Source organism: Nicotiana tomentosiformis, chromosome 2 (genome assembly GCF_000390325.3).
Source record: "Nicotiana tomentosiformis chromosome 2, ASM39032v3, whole genome shotgun sequence".
In the NCBI taxonomy this organism is placed as follows: domain Eukaryota; kingdom Viridiplantae; phylum Streptophyta; class Magnoliopsida; order Solanales; family Solanaceae; genus Nicotiana; species Nicotiana tomentosiformis.
The window spans coordinates 8560593-8580456 of record NC_090813.1 but is presented as its reverse complement, the minus strand read 5'-3'; the positions used below and the strand labels follow the sequence as shown (position 1 = coordinate 8580456).

Sequence of the window (19864 nt, the reverse complement as noted above, 5' to 3'; positions counted from 1 at the left end):
AGGTGTTTACCCAAAAAACGGATAATCAATTGAATTTGTACGCGGCTCTAAGGACACGTGGTATAATTCGATATATATTGAGAAAATATAAAAATGAATATCGAAATAAACTGTAAAGGAAAATGAATGTAAACCGAATGAATCAATCAGCCTAAGCCTTCAAGTTTTATCACCCTCAAACTGAATGGAGAGCAACTGATAGAAGAACAATATGGCTAAATATCCAAAACCATAAGAAAGATAGTATATTGCTTTATATTCTATGAATCTGAACCAATCTCCCTTACAAATAATCAAACCCTCCTTTATATAGTGGGCAGGTTCTATTCTTAATATAATATTTTTAAATACAGCAAAGAATCTCATGATAGATTAATTAATTGGCCTCTTCTTGATATGCGCAGTGATTTTCGCCAATATTCTCGCCCAATTGCGGATATTCCGACTTTCTATTTTTTGGCTCGATAAGCTTTCCTCGATCAAGGCCGATCGAAGCCTCGATCGGTCTCTGTATTTAGCCTGATCTTGATCTCGATCTTTGACCGGTCTCCATTTAGCTTGGTCCCAATCTTGGTTATCCGAATCGGACCTTATCCCTGCCGATGATATGCCGTTTCCAGAGAAATGGAACATGAATCGTTAGTACTATTCCCCTTCGAACGTTCAACTTTGTGGTTCTGCTTTTCGTTTTCTTGATCCAATCTTTCTATGCTTGTTATAGCTGTGGCCCGAATGCCGGAACCGATTCCAGAACTTAAACAATAGGTTGAAGGTCTGGTGCTGCAAAGGCCGTACTCGGATCGTGCTTGGATGGAACTATCGAAGGGTCGATAGGAGTCCCATAGTCATGGTAAGACTCTTTCTCAGATTGTTTATCGTTTGGTCTTTTTCTCTTGCTCACCCCCTTTTTTTTCCTTTGTAGGTCTTGGGAAGGACGATGCCATAAGACCCCCGTCTGGTGACGAAGAGGTCCCTGCTCCAAAGCAGGCTAAAGAGAAGAAAAGAAAAGAGGCTCCGAGTTCCCCGATCTCGGAAAAGAAAAAAATGACAAAGAAAACTCGCAAGCCCAAGGGGGGCTCCGATATTATGCCTCTGGACTCGATCTGACAATTAAGGGATGAGCCCGAAGAAGGAGACGAGGAATTATCCTGTGTGCGGGCTAATATTGTGATACAACAATCTACGGATCGGTGGAGGTTGATAAAGGGGCTCTGGCCATAATTCCTGGACAAGAAAGAGTTGAGGCCATCACACCCCGAGCTGAGATAGTCAACGGAGAGACCAGGGGCAGGACTTCTCGAGCAGCAGAAGATTTCTCGAGGGATGAACTCGGGATAATCGAAATTAATGGATCCCCTCAGATTTCAGATGTTATGATCTGTGAGGCTAACATGTTGGAAAGTCAAAATTACGAGGGTGTTCAGGGGTCGACTGATATTCATGGCTTTCTGTATGGGCTCGAGTCCGCTGCCTCGAAAGATATTATCGGGTTTGGTGTACCAGTACCGAGGAAAGCATCATGGTCGGGTGCTATCTGTTCTTCATCGAGCCCAAAGTTGGTAGACCGATTTCCGGCCCCGAGTGCTAATCCCAATCATAGGCGGAGAATAATACTCTCTGTCATAGAGGATGCCCGAATTTTCTCTCCACCCGTGGGGATTTCTATTTACCTTAGGTCTTTGGTGACCGAAGAGGATCAAGCCGTGATGAACACGGTAGGACCCGCTTGCCTCTTTAACGAGGCCTAGCATGCTCTAAATCGGATAACTTTGAGGGTATCTCTTTCGTTTCCTTTATACTTAAAGTTGTAGATAATTCTAACATCTTGTTCCTTGTTTGCAGACTTTGATGTTGCGTCATGAGGCTTTCCTCCGAATTCGGGAGGAGCATGAGGCCGAGCTTCGGAGCCTCACTGAGAATAGTGACACCTACAAACTCGTTAGTGAGAAGCTTCGGGCAGATTTGGCAATGACTCAGAATGAGCATGCCGAGATGGCTGAGCAGGTATTTCAAGTACTTCACGATACTGAAGATGAATTGGAGATAACCAATGATGATCCAATTATGCAGGCCCGACAGAGTTTAGAAAACATCGGAAGGCTCCAAACACAGGTGGATGCGATACAGGCCGAGGTGGAAGAGTTTAAAAAGAACATGGATATTCTAGCCTCGAAAAGGGAGATCGCCCAAGCTCAACTAGAGTCGGCCGAGACCCATCTCCGAGCTGCGAAAGAGAAGGTCTTGGTACAGATCAAAGAGTTCCAGCATCAGTTGGATTTAAACGTTTTTGATAAGGCAAGCTTGGCTGGTGAACTCGAAGTTGCCAGATCCGAGATGACTGAGACTAACAAAAGGGTTAAAGCTAAAGTGGCCCAGTTTAGGGTCGATGTTGAGGTCAACCAGGCCAAGGCCAAGGTCATGGTCGAGCATACAAAATGGCAGGCTCGGAGGGAAGCTCTCGAGGAGGTCAGTGCCCAGGGCTTCGATATTGTGGCCGAAACTGAAAATGCCAAAAGCGGAGGAAGCCAGGGCCCGAAGGATGGCTTTCCCTAAGGAAGACTCCGAGAGCAGCTTAAGTGAATCCGATGATGGAGAAAAACCCCAAGGATGGGTATGAAACCTCCGATGAAGATCAAGCCACCTAGGACATTAGGTTTTTTGTTTTCCTTTTGCATTTTTTCTGAGGCCGTTTTTTGGCCGTTGTAGATTTAGGCCAATTTGGCCTTTGTAAAAAAACTATTGTGTATAAATATATGGCTTTACATGCCCTTTTGGCTCTCGTAATATTCCTTTTATTTATTTGTTTTTACAAAGGAAAAATAATGCCTTAGCACGAAACAGTAAGGTTGTGTTCGAGGGTTCGAACAAATCTTGCCTTTGTTTCCTTTCTTAAGTTAGAGATTTTGCCGAGGGTAGCCTTTAGGACCGGTTGTCCGAAGTTCTAATATTTTTGAAGGCTTATTTTTGTTACGGATTTCGGACGCCTCCGAGCCGTGTTAATTTGGCCGTAGCCTTTTAATTGGGTAGTTACCCATTAGGCTTGTTCTCTCGTTTTATCTAGGCTTGCCCTAGATAATAGCTCCCAAGTGGGGTAGCCGTGACTTTTAGAAGTCGTGGCATTGCCTATAAGGTCTTTTGCATTCGGGGCCCGATGAATTCAGTTGTTTGAGTCGGATATCAGTCCCCGAGTGAGGGAGAGATCATTCGTATTCCAATTAAGTATTTCCCTTGGGCTTGTTTATATTCGGAAGTACGAAGCTCTTTTGCAAAGAAAGAAGAAGAAAGGAATTCTGCTAAATTTTAAATCACAAGATGTTTGTAAGGAACATATTTCTCTTTATTTTCGATCGAAACAGGGTTTCGAGCAATCTATATGGGCATGGTTCGATTTGACTTCGAGCAATCTATATGGGCACGATTCTGTCACGACCCAAAATCTCACCCGTCGTGATGGCGCCTATCTCAATACTAGGCAAGCCGAAAATCTCAATAAACCACAATTTCTCTCAAGATTGAAAATATAATATTTAAATACAATACAAACACTTCCCAAAACCTGGTGTCACTGAGTACATGAGCATCTAATAAGTCTGGAAAATATAGTCTATAATAGTCTGAGACAAAATACAGTGAACAAAGAGATAGAGAAGGAGAGACAAGGTCTGCGGAACACGGTAGCTACCTCAAAATCTCCTGAAAATCAACCGCACGAAAGGATCAACACCCGCTATGTCCGAGAATACCTGGATCTGCACACGAAGTGTAGGGTATAGTATGAGTACAACCAACTCAGCAAGTAACAATAATAAATAAGGAACTGAAGATAGTAATGAGCTACACAGTTATGGTACATTTCCAGTAATTCCAGCAAAAGAATAGACATGCTATCTAATCTGGCAGTTTAATGTCAAATCAATTCTTATACAGTTCCTATTCATGTAATCCATATATCAACAATCTTTCAGAGATTTCACAACAATGACAGATAGCAACTAAGTGCAACAAAAAATAGAAATCAAGTACAACCTCTTAGGACAACAATCACTCACATGGCTCCCAGCCCTCATCACTCCCTGGGCTCCCAGCCCTCATCACTCACTCTCAATGGGTACCCGCGCTCACTGGGGGTGTACAGACTCATGAGGGGCTCCTACAGCCCAAGCGCTATAAGCACGGCCAACTCACGTGCCATAATATAATATAAGGATCCGCACGGCCAACTCACGTGCAATAATAAGCCAATAAGGCCTGCTGCAGGCGGGCAGCCCGATCCATAAAATATCCTCACAATCAGGCCCTCGGCCTCCCTCAGTCAGAAATCTCTCTAGTCTCTCGGGCTCTCAATAATCATGAAATCAGCCCAAATAATAATGATATGATGTATCAATAATAATAACAAAGACTGAGATAAAATGTGCAAGTAAAACCTGAGACTGAGTAAATATAGCATTTAGCAGGCAATTCAATATGTACACGACCTCTGTGGGTCCCAACAGTACTATCACAAAGCCTAAGCATAATTTCTAACATGATTTACAGTCAAATTTATCAACACATAGAGGGCATACAGCTAACAACAAATTATTCAACTTTACAGTTTTTCGGGACAGACCAAGTCACAATCCCCTCGGTGCACGCCCACACGCTCGTCACCTAGCATGTGCGTCACCTCCAAAATAATCACATGATACCAAATTCCGGGGTTTAATACCCTCAGGACCAGATTTATAACTGTTACTTACCTCAACCCGTGTATTTATTTATTCCGCTATGCCCTTGCCACGAGAATTGGTCTCTGAAAGCCTCGTATCTAGCCACAATTAATTCGAATCAGTCAATAAAAATTATTGTAATTAATTCCATAAGAAAAATACTAATTTTCCCAATAAAATCCGAAACTAGCTCAAAAATCGCCCATAGGGCCCACGTCTCAGAACTCAACAAAAGTTACAGAATATGAACGCCCATCCAACCACGAGTCTAACCATATAAATTTTACCAAAATCTGACATCAACTCGACCCTCAAATCTTCAATTAAAGTCTATGAAGATTTCTACCATTTTCAACCCAATCCTTACCCATTTGAACTTAAGAATCCTTCCACAACCTTATTGGTATGTATACATAATACTCTTACACCCAAGAGTCATGCTATAAATCACCCATTTTTATTCCAAACACGAAATTGAAGGATTGAGGAAAGAAATTCTTACCTTTTTGAAGCCCTAGCAAGATCCTTATGAAATCTTCAAACCTTGAACAAGAATTGATGGATAAATGACTAAGTCTTCACTTTCTCTCTCTAAAATGCTCTCACCTCTCTCTGAAATATCAGATTTTGGCTCAAAAATGAGCTTCAAAGGCTATAAATCGAAGTTGGGTCGGGTCAAAAATTAGAAAGAATGGAAGTTGCGACGCAGTTATGCGGTCGCATATGCGATCGCATAACAGGTATGCGATCCGCATACCGGCCACATAATTTGGCCTCCAAAGCTGGGCGTTACTGACCCGGTCTGCGGTCATTATGCGGTCTGCATACTTGTTCTGCGGTCGCATAATGCACCGCAAAATCGGTCTGCGATCGCATAGTGTACCGCAGATTTTCCTCAAATCTTGCCCCTCTCCTGAACCACTTTGCGACCATTCTGTGGTCCGTAGAGTGATTCTGTGACCGCATAGTGGTCGCAGAAATGACCATTTTCCGACAAAATTTTCCTTTACACTTCGGTCCATTGTGCATTCTATAATCTTTGTACTAATTGATCTACCTCGGCACCACCAATACTTAATTTCCTTGGCAAAATTTCTCTGAGGTCGTTACACATAAATTAGCATCCGGTCAACCTTTTCAACTTAAATTCTAAACCTTGGAACTAAGCGCTCTAAATCATTTCAAAGCCTTACCGAACCCAAACCAATTACCCCGGCAAGCCAAATAACAACTGTAATTCACAATTTGAGCAGTAAATAGGGGAACGGGAATATAATAGTCAAAACGACCGGCCGGGTCGTTACAGGTTCAATTTAACTGTTTGACCCTTACAATAAATCCTATTTCTCGAGATCCTCCTTTTATGAAGTAGTTCCCTTTCTAGAGTTGATATTTGAAGATAACGCATATCCGAGGGTAGACCCCCATTATTCGAGGTTGATTTGCAAAGGAACCTTGGATACTGTCGAATGGATCTCTGATGCCGATTTGTAATTGGACTTGATTCTAAGTTAGCGATTCATTGTTGCCTCTTTAAAAATCTTGCCGAAAAAACCCATTTGGGACAAAACTCGGTCCGAGGGAAATAGAGTGCAACATGTGCTTTCAGACCTGAGGACTTCGTACCGTTTGCTAAATATCTCATTGTCGTTTCTTGCCGACCGCCTGCATGTGTTAATCTGAAAATAGGAAAGGAATGAAGAAAAGGAGTACCTTAGCATTAGTACCGTTTTAGGCGAGATACGTTCCAATTGCTTGGTAGTTGTTCCCCATTCATTATTCGGAGCTTGTAAGATCCTTTTCCAGTGACCTCAATAATTTGATACGATCCTTCCCAATTCGGGCTTAATTTTCCTTCATTAGGATTTCGGGGTGTTGAGGGTGACTTTTCTTAGCACTAAGTCCCCGATATTAAAATATCGAAGATTAGTTCTTTGATTGTAGTATCTCTTGATTCGTTGCTTTTGGATAGCTAATCGGATGAGGGCGGCTTCACGCCTTTTGTCCAATAGTTCTAGGCTCGTATTCATGGCCTCGTTATTTGGTTCCTTCGTTGCATATCCAAACTAGATACTCGGTTCTCCAACTTCGACCGGTATTAAAGCTTCGGCGCCATAAACTAATGAGAATGGGGTGGCCCCGGTACTGGATTTTGAGGTCGTTCGATATGCTCAAAGAACTTCGGGTAATTTCCTTCCACTTTCCTTTAGGGTCGGCTAACCTCTTCTTAAGATTTTGGATGATGGTTTTGTTGGTTGATTCGTCTTGCTCGTTCCCGCTAGGAGGATAAGGTGTTGATAGGATTCTTATGATCAAATGATCTTTGAGAAATTTGGTTACCTTGCTACCGATGAATTGTTTCCCATTATCACACACAATTTTGGATGGCATCCCGAATCGACATATGATGTGATCCCAAATGAAGTCGATGACTTCCTTCTCCCTAACTTTCTCAAAAGCCTGCGCTTCAACCCACGTAGAAAAATAGTCAGTCATAAACAAAATAAATTGAGCTTTACCTCGTGCCAATGGGAGGGGGCCAACGATGTCCATTATCCAATTTATAAATGGCCATGGTGACAAACCTGAATGGAGCAGTTCCTCAGGTTGGTGAATCATTGGCATATGTTTTTCGTATTCGTCACATTTTCAAACAAACTCTTTCGTATCTTTTTCCATGTCGATCCAGTAATAGCCGGCTCTAATTACCTTTTGAACTAATGATTCAGCACCAGAATGATTTTTGCAAGGGCCTTCGTGAACTTTTCTTAGAACGTACTCCGTGTCTCCCTGTCCCAGACATATCGCTAATGGACCATTGAACGTTCTCCTAAATAAGGTTCCATCTTCGGTCAAAGTGAAGCTGCCTTTGTGCGTATGGCCCTATATTCTTTCGAATCTGAGGGAAGCTTTACGATCTTCAAATATTCTATGTACTTATTTCTCCAATCCCAGGTCAAGCTTGTGGAATTTATCTCGGCGTGACCTTCTTCAACTACTGATCTCATGAGTTGCACGACGACCCTTAAATCGAGCTCGTTGTCCTCGATTGATGACCCTAAGTTTGCGAGAGCATCGACCTCACTATTTTGAGGCACATGTTGCAAAGTACACTCCTTAAATCGCTGCAAAATTACTTGTAATTTATTTAGGTATATTTGCATTCGGTCTTCTATGACTTCAAAAGTTCCGTTAACCTGATTTACTACAAGGAGGGAGTCGCATGTGGCCTCGATCACCTCTGCTGCCAAGCCTTTGGCTAGTTCAAGACCTACAATCATGGCCTCATATTCGGCCTCATTGTTGGTCAATTTCACATTTCTAATAGATTGTCTAACCACACTGCCTATGGGTGGTTTTAGTACGATGCGGAGCCCTGACCCTTTCGCGTTCGAAGCCCTGTCCGTAAAGGTCCAAACCCCTGAGGTCGTACCTGAATTTATCAATATTTCTCTTTCGACCTCGGGTACTAGGGCCGGTGTGAAGTTATCTACGAAGTCTACCAAAATTTGAGACTTAATCGTTGTTCGGTGTCGATATTCAATATCATACCCACTGATTTCTTTAGCCCATTTGGCCAACCGTCCTGAAAGCTTAGGTTTATGCAAAACATTTCGAAGTGGATAAGTTGTTACAACACATATAGGGTGACATTGAAAGTATGGTTTTAGTTTCCTAGAGGCGCTTATCAAAGTGAGCGCCAATTTCTCTAGGTGGGGATATCTAGTTTCGGCCTCTCCTAAGGTCCGACTGACATAATAAATGGGAAATTGTGTACCTCGTTCTTCCCGGACTAGGACTCCACTTACCGCCACCTCTAATACTGCCAAATATAAGTAAAGTTATTCGTCTACCCTTGGTGTCTGAAACAAAGGTGGGCTCGATAAGTACTATTTAAGCTCTTCCAATGCCTGCTGGCATTCCGAGGTCCATGTGAAATTATTTTTCTTTTTTAGCAACGAGAAAAATCGGTGGCCTTTATCGGAGGACCTCGAGATGAATCGCCCCAGGGTGGCCATGCGTCCGGTTAACCTTTGCACAGACTTTACGATGTATTCTATCGTGATGACATCGATAGATTTGATCTTGTTGGGATTGATCTCGATTCCTCGATTATATACCATGAACCCGAGAAATTTGCCTGATCCGACCCCAAATGCACATTTTTCCTGATTCAGCTTCATGTTGTACTTCTTCAATATACTGAAACTTTCTTGCAAGTGCTTGAAATGGTCCTTTGCTCGCGGGGACTTAACTAGCATGCCATCAATGTAAACTTCTATAGATTTTCCTATTTGTTCTTCGAACATCCGATTTACTAGGCATTGATAAGTAGCACCAGCATTTTTTAATCCAAATGGCAGTACGTTGTAGCGGTAGGTACCATACTTAGTGATGAACGAGGTCTTTTCTTGATCATCCGGGCTCATTTGTATTTGATTGTACCTGGAATAGGCATCGAGAAAACTGAGGATCTCGTGGCCGGCCGTGGCGTCGATCATGTAATCAATATTAGGCAAAGGAAAAGAATCCTTGGGGCATGCTTTATTTAGATCCTTCTAATCTACACACATTCTAAATTTATTTCCTTTTTTAGGGACTACCACTACGTTTGCTAACCATTCGGGGTATTTTACTTCACGGATTGACCCTATTTTAAGAAGCTTAGTTACCTCGTATTTGACAAAAGCATGTTTGACCTCGGAATCGGGTCTTCTTTTTTTCTTCACCGGATGCAAATTTGGATCCAAGCTTAGTCCATGGGTGGTGATTTCCGGTGGGATCCCTGTCATGTCAAGATAGGACCAAGCAAAACAATCTATGTTAGCTATAAGAAATTGAATAAGCTTTTTCCCTAACTCGTGATTTAACCCCGTGCCCAGCTATACCTTTCGTTCGGGCAGTTGTTCGATTATTGTGATTTGCTCCAGTTCTTAGTCTGTTGATTTGGTAGCGTCAGAATCATCAGGGACTATGAAGTATCGAGGGATCCCATAATCATCATCTTCGTCAGACTCATGCTTTTCTAGTTGGGTCGAGGCCGATGTTTGTGATTGCTATTTGGTCTCCTGCTTTTCCTTCGAATTTGACCCTTCCGATATCGGAATCACTTCGTCGATGGCAATCATTTCCTTTGTAGTGGGTTGCTCTCCTTAGATTGTTTTGATTCCTTCTGGTGTCGGGAATTTTAGAACCTGGTGAAGGGTCGAAGGTATCGCTCTCATGTTGTGGATCCATGATCTCCCGAACAGGGCGTTATACCTCATGTTGCCTTCGATCACATGGAACTTCGTTTGTTTGATAGTCCCGGTCACGTTTACTGGCAAAGTTATCTCGCCCTTAGTAGTTTCATATGCCATGTTGAATATGTTTAGTACTAGGGCCAGGGGCACAACCTGGTCATGTCGACCGAGTTGCTCTACGACTTTCGATCGAATGATGTTAGCCAAACTACTTGGATCAATTAATACACGCTTAACTTGATTCTTATTCATGATTACAGATATTACCAGTGCATCGTTAAGGAGTTGCGTGATTCCTTCTACATCTCCATCATTGAAGGACAGGGTTCCTTTCGGTATGTAATCTTGAGCTCGAGATCGCTTTTCCCTTACGATCGCGACCTTAGTGCGTTTAAATACTGGCCCTTGGGGTACATCTATTCCTCTGATAATCATGTGAATAATGTTTTGCGATTCTTTTTGCTCGTTCTGTCTATTGAACTCTTTGCTTTTGAAGTGATTCTTGGCCTGATCACTTAAAAACTCCCGAAGGTGCCCTTCATTGAATAAACGAGCTACTTCCTCTCTCAATTGCCCGCAATCTTCCGTTTTGTGGCTATGGGTGCCATGATACTTGCACACTTGGTTGGGATTTCTTTTGGCTAGATCGGTCTGCAGAGGTCGAGGCCATTTAGTATCTTTGATGCATCGGATAGCCGATACGATAGCAGATGCATCGATATTGAAGTAATACTCCGACAATCGCGGCGCCTCCTTAGGTATGGTGTGCTTGTCGAAACCATTCTTGCTGATCAATCCCCGAGTATCGTGACCTCGATCTCTTCTCCTTTCACCTCGTATGGAGTTGTGCCCGTGTCCGTTGTCCCTACTGTCACGCCCCAAAACCGAGGAGCGCGACCGGCGCTCAACCGAGTGAACCCGACTGAGCAAGCCTGTTAGATTTCATTCTACCCAAATTCATCTGTGAATAAAGAAAAGATGTACTCTGTTAATCAACTACCGAAGAGATTTCATTAACCGTTTCCATTTCATTCCCATTAACAGCATCATTCAATATTTCCAAAATAGTACGAGTTTAAAGATTTAATGAAAAACATGTTGCCAAATACCAACAGTTCTAAGCCAATTCCCAACATCAAATACCACCCACAATCTATCTACGGAGCCTCTAAGTACAACTGAAGAGTAATATGGAAATGCCGGCAACAAGGCCCCGGCTATACCTCAACCACAAAGTACATGAGAAACAAAAGATACATGACACCGAAATGAAGTGGGGCTCACCAAATCAGCTGAAAAGAGTGTACTGCTATCACTGATCAATGTCACTTGCTGTAGAACCTCCTGCATCCATTATAGATGCAGCGCCCCCAGCAAAAGGGATGTTAGTACTGTCGAATAACACTAGTATGTATAGCTAGAAATCCTCTTTCAAAATAGAATGCCCATATAATCTATACGTGGAACACATAATATAATGTAATTGAAACAACCTGTACAAACAAGGACAACAAAAGGGGGCACTTATTGTCTGCATTAATAATGTGTCTCATTAGACCGTCCTTAGTGTTCACATATCATATTATACACTTATGCGTCTCATAGACCATCCATAGTGTTCACATATCATATTATACACTTATGCGTCTCATAGACCATCCATAGTGTTCACATATCATATTATACACTTATGCGTTTCATAGACCATCCATAGTGTTTATTCATACCGTACATCTATACCTCTTATACACAATGCACCTATGCATTTCATAGACCGTGCACAGAATTTCATATCACAATGGATTTCATAGCACAATGTACCTATGCGTTTCATAGACCGTCCACAGGATTTCATAACACAATATACCCATGCGTTCATAGACCGTCCATAGGGTTTCATAACACGATATACCTATGCGTTTCATAGACCGTCCATAGTGTTTCATAACACGATATAGCTATGCGTTTCATAGACCGTCCATAGGGTTTGATAACACGATATACCTATGCATTTCATAGACCGTCCATAGGGTTTCATAACACGATATACCTATACGTTTCATAGACCGTCCATAGGGTTTCATAACACGATATACCTATGCGTTTCATAGACCGTCCATAGGGTTTCATAACACCATATACCTATGCGTTTCAAAGACCGTTCATAGGGTTTCATAACACATTGGAAACAAAAGTACAAATACGTACATCTCATAACCTTTCACATCACATAGCACCTAATCCGTACTTTCAACCACTTACAACATCATTATTTCATTGGCTCTCTTGGCCAAACATATGATTCTTTATTCATGGCGCAATGGCCATATTTTATATTCCACACTTTCATTTCTTCCCTTTCATAGATCATTATCATAATTATCAACAAGTGGAATATTCCGGAAATCATAACTTTAAGTTCATTAGTAATGAAGGCTTTAAACATAATCAATTCATTTCCAATAAATGGAGTAAAGTGATTGGAAATCAAAGCACAAATTAAAATCATACACACTTTCCACTCATTAATATGTAAGAATGCAAAGCACATTGAAAATTACTTACAAAGCATAGCATTAGCTAAAACAGCCACATATGTGCATCACTTCAGTTCATAAACTTTTAGCCGATTATATTGTTGAAGTAAATTTTGGAATAGTTGAGTCAAAGCTCATTCATAATCTTTCTCACATTATTTCATTACATCGGCACCATTGGCCACAAGTATGCCTTTCACTATTGGCACGTTGGTCACACTTTATATCCCCCAATTCACTGATTTCACTTCCAACCATCTTTATAGGTTATCAATAATAAGACATTCCCAATCAAGACTTTAGGTACCACATATGAGCAATTAAGAGTCTTAAGAATTATTGAGATTTCACACATATTTTGGCATACTATCTTTCATTGAAACATGACTCAAAGCCATAACATATTAATACACAACCCATACTTGGAACATCTATATTTCGACATAAGACTCATTCGGGATAATCAAATTTATAGGGAATAACCCAGAATGTAAGAGTCAGGAATCTTGAGCCAATCATACTTGATCTTACGGAAATATTATGGAATTCAATTCCAAGATAGAAAGTTTAGCCAACATACCTCAAATTCTTCCCTTAATGATACTACAACGATGCACTACACTAATCAACTTCAATCTACAATAACAACATCCAATGAGACCAATATTAGTAACAAATCCCATAGGTTCAATGTATTTATAAATTTCATCGCCAAGATTACCATTCACCTTCTCCCTTATTTTCTCAAAAGTACTATTCATGCCATGAACTAGATTTTTATAATCCAATCTTTCAACCCTTAAAACTTGCAACAAATGCTTCAAATACTTCTAACTACTCATAGTAAATGAGTTTGAAGCATTGGAATTACCTCTAGTAGATCAATCTTAAAAAATCACAACTTTGGTGATTTTTGTGCTCTTGAGGATTTGATGATGAAATCTTGTATTTGGATGTAAGAATGATATTAGAAATCATGTATATTGAGTAATAATCAACTCAAAACATCATTAATAGATTACCTTGGTTGATTGGACTTGATTTGAGCTCAAAATCGTCCCTTCACCTCAAGAACCCTAACCCCCAAATACTCAAAATATCCCCCTTCCCCGACCTTGTATTTATAGGCCCAGATTTCTGGGTTTCGGATGCGGCCCTGGATGCTTCGCATCCCCACTTCACTCCTCTTTGAAGCTCGGATGCGGACCTGGACGCTATGGCAGCACTTCACTGCCAGCCTCTCTTTCGGATGCGGCTTCGGATGCTTCGCATCCGTAGGCTCCTCCGCCAGCCTTTGGTAATTTGATCATAACTTCTTGTAGGAATGTCCGAATGACGAACGGTTTGAAGCATTAGAATCTAGACTCAAAGGGATTTAATTTTATAGGTATATCACCTCATAAGTTATTATACTTTGGTAGCAGCATACGTTTGAAGTTGGATCTTATGCGAATTGAGACATCCTTTCCACTTAATGTATCCTACTTGTTCCACACGAATTCTTTCCATTCACAAAACTCCTTAGTATGTTGCAACACACCTTAAACATATATGTTTCATTTTGAAATATTTTGGTTCTATCCCATGGGTCTCCTTTAATACTCTAACACGTCATTCCCAAATACCGTTGGCGTACTTTAAAATATTAAATCATTAGAAAAAATTTTCGGGGTGTTATACCTACGATCTCTATTATACGGCTGATATCGATCCCTGTTCATCCTCGCTTCCCGATCGATGTCTCTTTTGGTCGCGGAACTAGAAGGAGCCCCCAGCTGGTCATCTTCGACTCTAATCTTTGATTGATATCGATTATGTATAACGGCCCAGGTAATAGCCGGGTACTCAATCAAGTTATGCTTCAACTGCTACGAAGCCACTGAGCTTCTTTAATTTAGTCCTTGAGTGAAAGCTTGAACTGCCCAATCGTCTATGACCGGTGGTAGATCCATTTGTTCTATTTGAAAACGAGATACAAACTCTCTTAGCATCTTGTTCTCTTTTTGCTTTATCTTGAAAAGGTCTGACTTCCTAGTTTTGACCTTTATGGCCCCAGTGTGTGCTTTTACAAAAGAATCTGCAAGCACGGCAAAAGAGTCGATAGAGTTAGGTGGTAAATTATGATACCATATCATTGCTCCCTTTGACAGGGTCTCCCGGAATTTCTTCAGTAATACATATTCGATCTCATCGTCCTCTAGATCGTTCTCTTTAATGGCACACATATAAGAGGTGACATGCTCGTTGGGGTCGGTTGTTCCATTATATTTAGGAATCTCGGGCATGCGGAACTTCTTGGGGATCGGTTTGGGAGCTGCGCTCGAGGGTAAAGGCTTTTGTACGAACCTTTTGGAGTCCAAACCCTTCCGTATTGGTGGTGCCTCCGGGATCTGATCAACCCTGTAGTTATAGGTTCCCACTTTCTTGTCGTTTGCTTCGATCCTCCTTTCCCCTGATTCCGCTTTGTCAGTTCCTCGAGCATCTTTATAATTTCGGGGTTAGTCCCCGATTCTTGTTCATTTGACCTTACCACAACTGGCTCCGTCCTGTGGGTGACTTCTTGCGGTGGACCAGCCTCTGCCCTGCTCGGTGCCTGGGTTGGCTCTGCAAGTGAGCTATCGCCACTTGTTGAGCTTGCAGCATTTCGAAGATCATACGCAGGCTGATCCCGTCTTCTCCCACATTTTGGGTATTTCGAAATACAGATCGGAGTCCACCATGGATGCTATCTTCGGGGCCGAAATATTTGTTTGCTTCGATGGCCACATACGAATTAACATCAATTGGATCCACAGCCCGAGTCCCAACGGGGTCAGTGGGTGGCCTTCCATCCCCGAGCGTCACGTTGTTATTCTCATCATGATGGCCAGATTTGTTGTCGGTATGTAGGGGCACTAATTGAGAGTTCCGTTATTTTTAGATTGAAATCAAAGATACTTTCAAGAGCAAGTGTGAAATAGTGTGTTTTACAAAGATTTGTATCAAATAACCACTATTATCCTTAGCCCCACAGTGGGCGCCAAATTATTTATCCGAAAAATGGATAATCAATTAAATTTGTACGCGGCTCTAAGGACACGTGGTATAATTCGATACAAATTGAGAAAATATAAAAATGAATATCGAAATAAACTGTAAAGGAAAATAAATGTAAACCGAATGAATCAATTAGCCTAAGCCTTCAAGTATTATCACCCTTAAACTGAATGGAGAACAACTAATAGAAGAACAATATGGCTAAATATCCAAAACCAGAAGAAAGATAGTATATTGCTTTGTATTCTATGAATCTGAACCAATCTCCCTTACAAATAATCAGACCCTCCTTTATATAGTGGGGAGGTTCTATTCTTAATATTATATTTTTAAATACAAACAAAGAATCTCATGATAGATTAATTAATTGGTCTCTCCTTGATATGCGTTGTGATTTCCGCCGAGATTCTCGCCCAATTGCGGATATTCCGGCTTTCTGTTTTTTGGCTTGATAAGCTTTCCTCGATCGGTCTCTGTATTTAGCCCGATCTCGATCTTGGTCAATCTCGATCTTTTAACGGTCTCCGTTTAGCTCGATCCCGATCTTGGCTGGTCTCAAACTTGACCGGTCTCGAGCCCGGTAACCTAACTTCGCATCATGGCTTGATATTACACAAAATTGAACCTTGGTCTATCACGTTCCAATCTCGATTATTCATACGAAGGGCGAACTCGGTTTTGGCCGTATACAATCGGATTATATGATGTATAAGCTCTCCAAGAATTACAAGCACGAGACCTGAGCCGATCTATTTAAGGTTTGAGGCTCTCACAAGAACCATGATGCTAGCTCTGATGCATACAGCTCATATTGACACAATGATACGATTGATTTTAAATTGGTCCATTGTAGGCTTAAACAATTTGAAAGTACTTGATCATTGCAGTTGAACTAGTCGTTTCACTAGACTAATTTCATTTTTGATCCATGAACTGGACACACTTTTCTTGATCCACTTATCTGCTATTCCATCGGATGAGCTAGCCAGCTATGCTGCCATTGGACCGAGATGATCCATATTGGAAACTTGTTTTTCCTTGATGAAAAGCCACCAGAGGAGAGTCTAGAAAAATTTTCAATTCCTCCAAGAGACATGTTGTTAGCACCCGGTGCTTATGCATCGACCTCACACACCATGAGAGAAGTTACATTGGTATATGTCTCAAGTCTTTCTTCCAAAACTCAAAGCATAGTTGCTACTTTTCCTGAAACATCAAGATGCCATTAGTAGGAGTCCACAAGAAGAGCAGAGCGGTATAATTTTCTGAGATATCTAGTTCCACACCTTCCACTATGCTTCTGCCTCTGCAATCGCTAGTTTATCTTTTAAGGTATTGCATTTCTCCCTACAAGAATATAGCTAGTCTAGTCGGGCCAAGAAGTTCTTAGTGCTTAAATACGGTCACATTAAGTGTTGTTTTTATCTAGCAACCAATATAGCTTCCTCAAGCTCATCAATAGGTGATGTTAGTTTTTCAACATTGCAACCTCTTGTATGTGTATCTTGTTGTCCTCTTCCTGCAGAAAGAGTCAAGATGCTTTACATGAAAATCTTGATAGTGGCAGCTAATAGGAGAGTATATATGCTCCTATTAATATCACAAAGTGATGGCAGATCTCGTCTATATCTATATGTTATATCAGGTCTTGGTTTTTGTGTTGCAGGTCATCAACAAAAGGCAGCCCTTGTGCCTCCAGAAGAGCAGCTTCTGTAATCTAGAGTTTTATTGTCATCCCGCAGCTTTGCAGCTTGGCCAAACAGACTCTTAATCTCGCATTGTCTCCCATTTGTAGTACAACCCCTCAAGATATTCGGTTTGAAGTACAAAATGAAGTCAAAGAGAAAAGGACGCAAATTGATTTTGTAAAGTTAAGCCTGAGAGTAGGTGCGCCCTAAGCTTTGATCATGCTCATTGCCATCACGAATTGCAGCAATCTCATTTTCAATGGCTACAAGTACTTCTTTCTGCACTTTTTGGCCTGAAGTTCATTGCCTTGTTCAATGTTTTAACTTTCTTTTTCCAACATCAATGTTTTCCATACAAAAATAAGGATAGGATTTAAAGGTAGAAAACAAGAGGGATACAGTGTATATGGTGGAAAATCATCTGGTCAAAATGTCAGAGAAAATAGAGCATGGACCTCAGTAGCATCAGCTTTTTCCTTAGGCTCTTATCCTTCTCACAGCAAGATTTGCATAAAACAATAACCTCTTTATGAAGCAAATCATCTAGTGCTCCAGAAACATATGAAATTCCATCCGAGATAGGGTCTAGACTAATTTCAATTCCTCCAAGAGACAAACATCATTAGCACCTAGATGGTATGCTTCGGCCTTCAGACACATTGAGAGAAGTAACACTGGTAAACGTCTCAAGTCTTTCTTTCCAAAATTTTAAAGCAAAACTGCTGAGAAATCAAGACATCAAGATGCCATTAGGACAAGAGGGGGTGCTCAGATGGTCAGTACCCTCACCTACAACCTCAGGGTCGTGGGTTCAAGTCATCAAAGGAGCATTAACTCCAACAAAGTGGGATCAAAGGGGAGGGAGAAAAAAAAAGATGCCATTAGTAGGAGTCTACAAGAAATGCAGAGCAGTATAATTTTCTGAGACATCAAGTTTCTCACCTTCAACTGTGCTTCTGCCTTTGTGTAGCATGCTGCACTCACGTGTCATTTATTGTTTATTGACAATGGCAAAAACCTAAGTACTAATGGCATCCGTCTATTGCACCGTTTCTTTTACTCAAGTACAATAGGTAGGTCCCACCATGATGTTATAACCAGAGTTATGCGTTCCCGAATTCATTTTTACTGATGTAAATGATTTCTTAACTTTTGAATTGGTCTTAACTTGACAAATAACACAATAAATGACAAGAATTATCTCTTCCATATTGATACAAAAACATTTGAATAATGAGATTCAACTGAAATTGTTTAAATTCAATAATTATTATTAAAAAACAAAAGTTTATGATTGTAACGACCCGACCGGTCATTTTGAGCATCACAGCCACGTTCCCCATTTACTGTTTAATTTATGTCTTAATTTCTCCATACGTGTGTATATCCATATAAGAAATTTGATGTCATTCTTCTTTATAGTGAACTCTCTTTTCTTATCTCGCCTTTTTGGTTGGACCTCTCAATTTGCGATAAATTCTAAACTACATGAACAGAAGAGGGTCCACAAAAATATTGGAGTAGTGCAAAGGGTAATAAATAGTGAAGCGAAAGAGTTTCCATTTAAAAGAAGGGGATAACATTCTGGAAAGGACTCGATGGAACTACAACAACTAAAAGGGAAGATTAAGGATGTTGACTTGCTTTGCTGTCACGATATTTTCCCTCGCAGGACACCAAACTTATAGGGAAGGTTCTTTAATAACGCTGCTATGACAGTTACAAGAAAAGCAATATAATGACACAACAGCAGACATGCCCGGTTATGGGCATTACTGTCATTGGCATCTTTCCAGTCATTTGCAACAACAATTTGTACTCTATTTGCAGATATCTTTGCACGGGCCAGCTCATAATTTATATGTATAAACTTATAAAAAACAAACAACCAAAGAACAGATAACCAATTAAAAAAAAGCTATCAATAAAGAAGAGTTAAAAAGTTGATAGCCATTTAAATTATTTTCTTGAACTGTTCTCTGGTATTCTCGTACAGCAGCATTTGCTGCAGCTCCACCAGCCAATATAGCTTCCTCAAGCACATCGACAGGTAATGTTAGTTTTTCAACTTTGCAACCTCTTGTCTTGTCTGTGCATTATGTTTTCCTCTTGCTTCAGAAAGAGTCAAGATGCTTACATGAAAATCAAAATCATCTACTTAATTAAAAAGCAAAATCATCAAACAAACCCATTTAACACCTACTTTCGTCAATTTCCCGTCTTGTGGAATTTCTGAAATCTTCCAATGTTCCATAACTCTATACAAATTGTTAACATCAAACGGCCTGCTTTCATTTCATGATAGTTGTAAAAGCAAACCTGTTAATCTTGGCATATGAAAGCTGACTCAATTCCACTTCTTGCACTGCAGAACGACACTCTCTCTGTCCCTCATCGGCAATATAAAGCACAGAAAAGGCATTTACAAGCACAGATGACGAAGATGAAGTTCACGACCTTACTTGAACAGGATCTGTTCTATAGGCTCGTACCACTGTATCCTTGAGTTCTAAGGAGACAGGAAACCAAGTCTGGTTGATGTGACATGGCCATTGGACCAGAGCGTGATTAACAGCTCCTACGGCCCTCGGATTATGGTGACGTATATGATCGTTCTCAGCCCCCTAACCATGGGTATATGAAATTCC

At 40.9% G+C, this 19864-nt stretch overlaps 1 protein-coding gene and 1 pseudogene across 1 annotated transcript; both read left to right on the top strand.

The window, feature by feature from the left end:
* The first annotated feature begins 607 nt into the window (after positions 1–607).
* Positions 608–2553, top strand: LOC138904307 (uncharacterized). Its single transcript, XM_070192808.1, has 3 exons — positions 608–638; positions 923–987; positions 1843–2553. The coding sequence occupies exons 1-3, from the start codon at positions 608–610 to the stop codon at positions 2551–2553; spliced, it is 807 nt and encodes a 268-aa protein (XP_070048909.1).
* Positions 2554–19668: 17115 nt separating this feature from the next.
* On the top strand, positions 19669–19864 carry LOC117279348 (small nucleolar RNA U3; annotated as a pseudogene).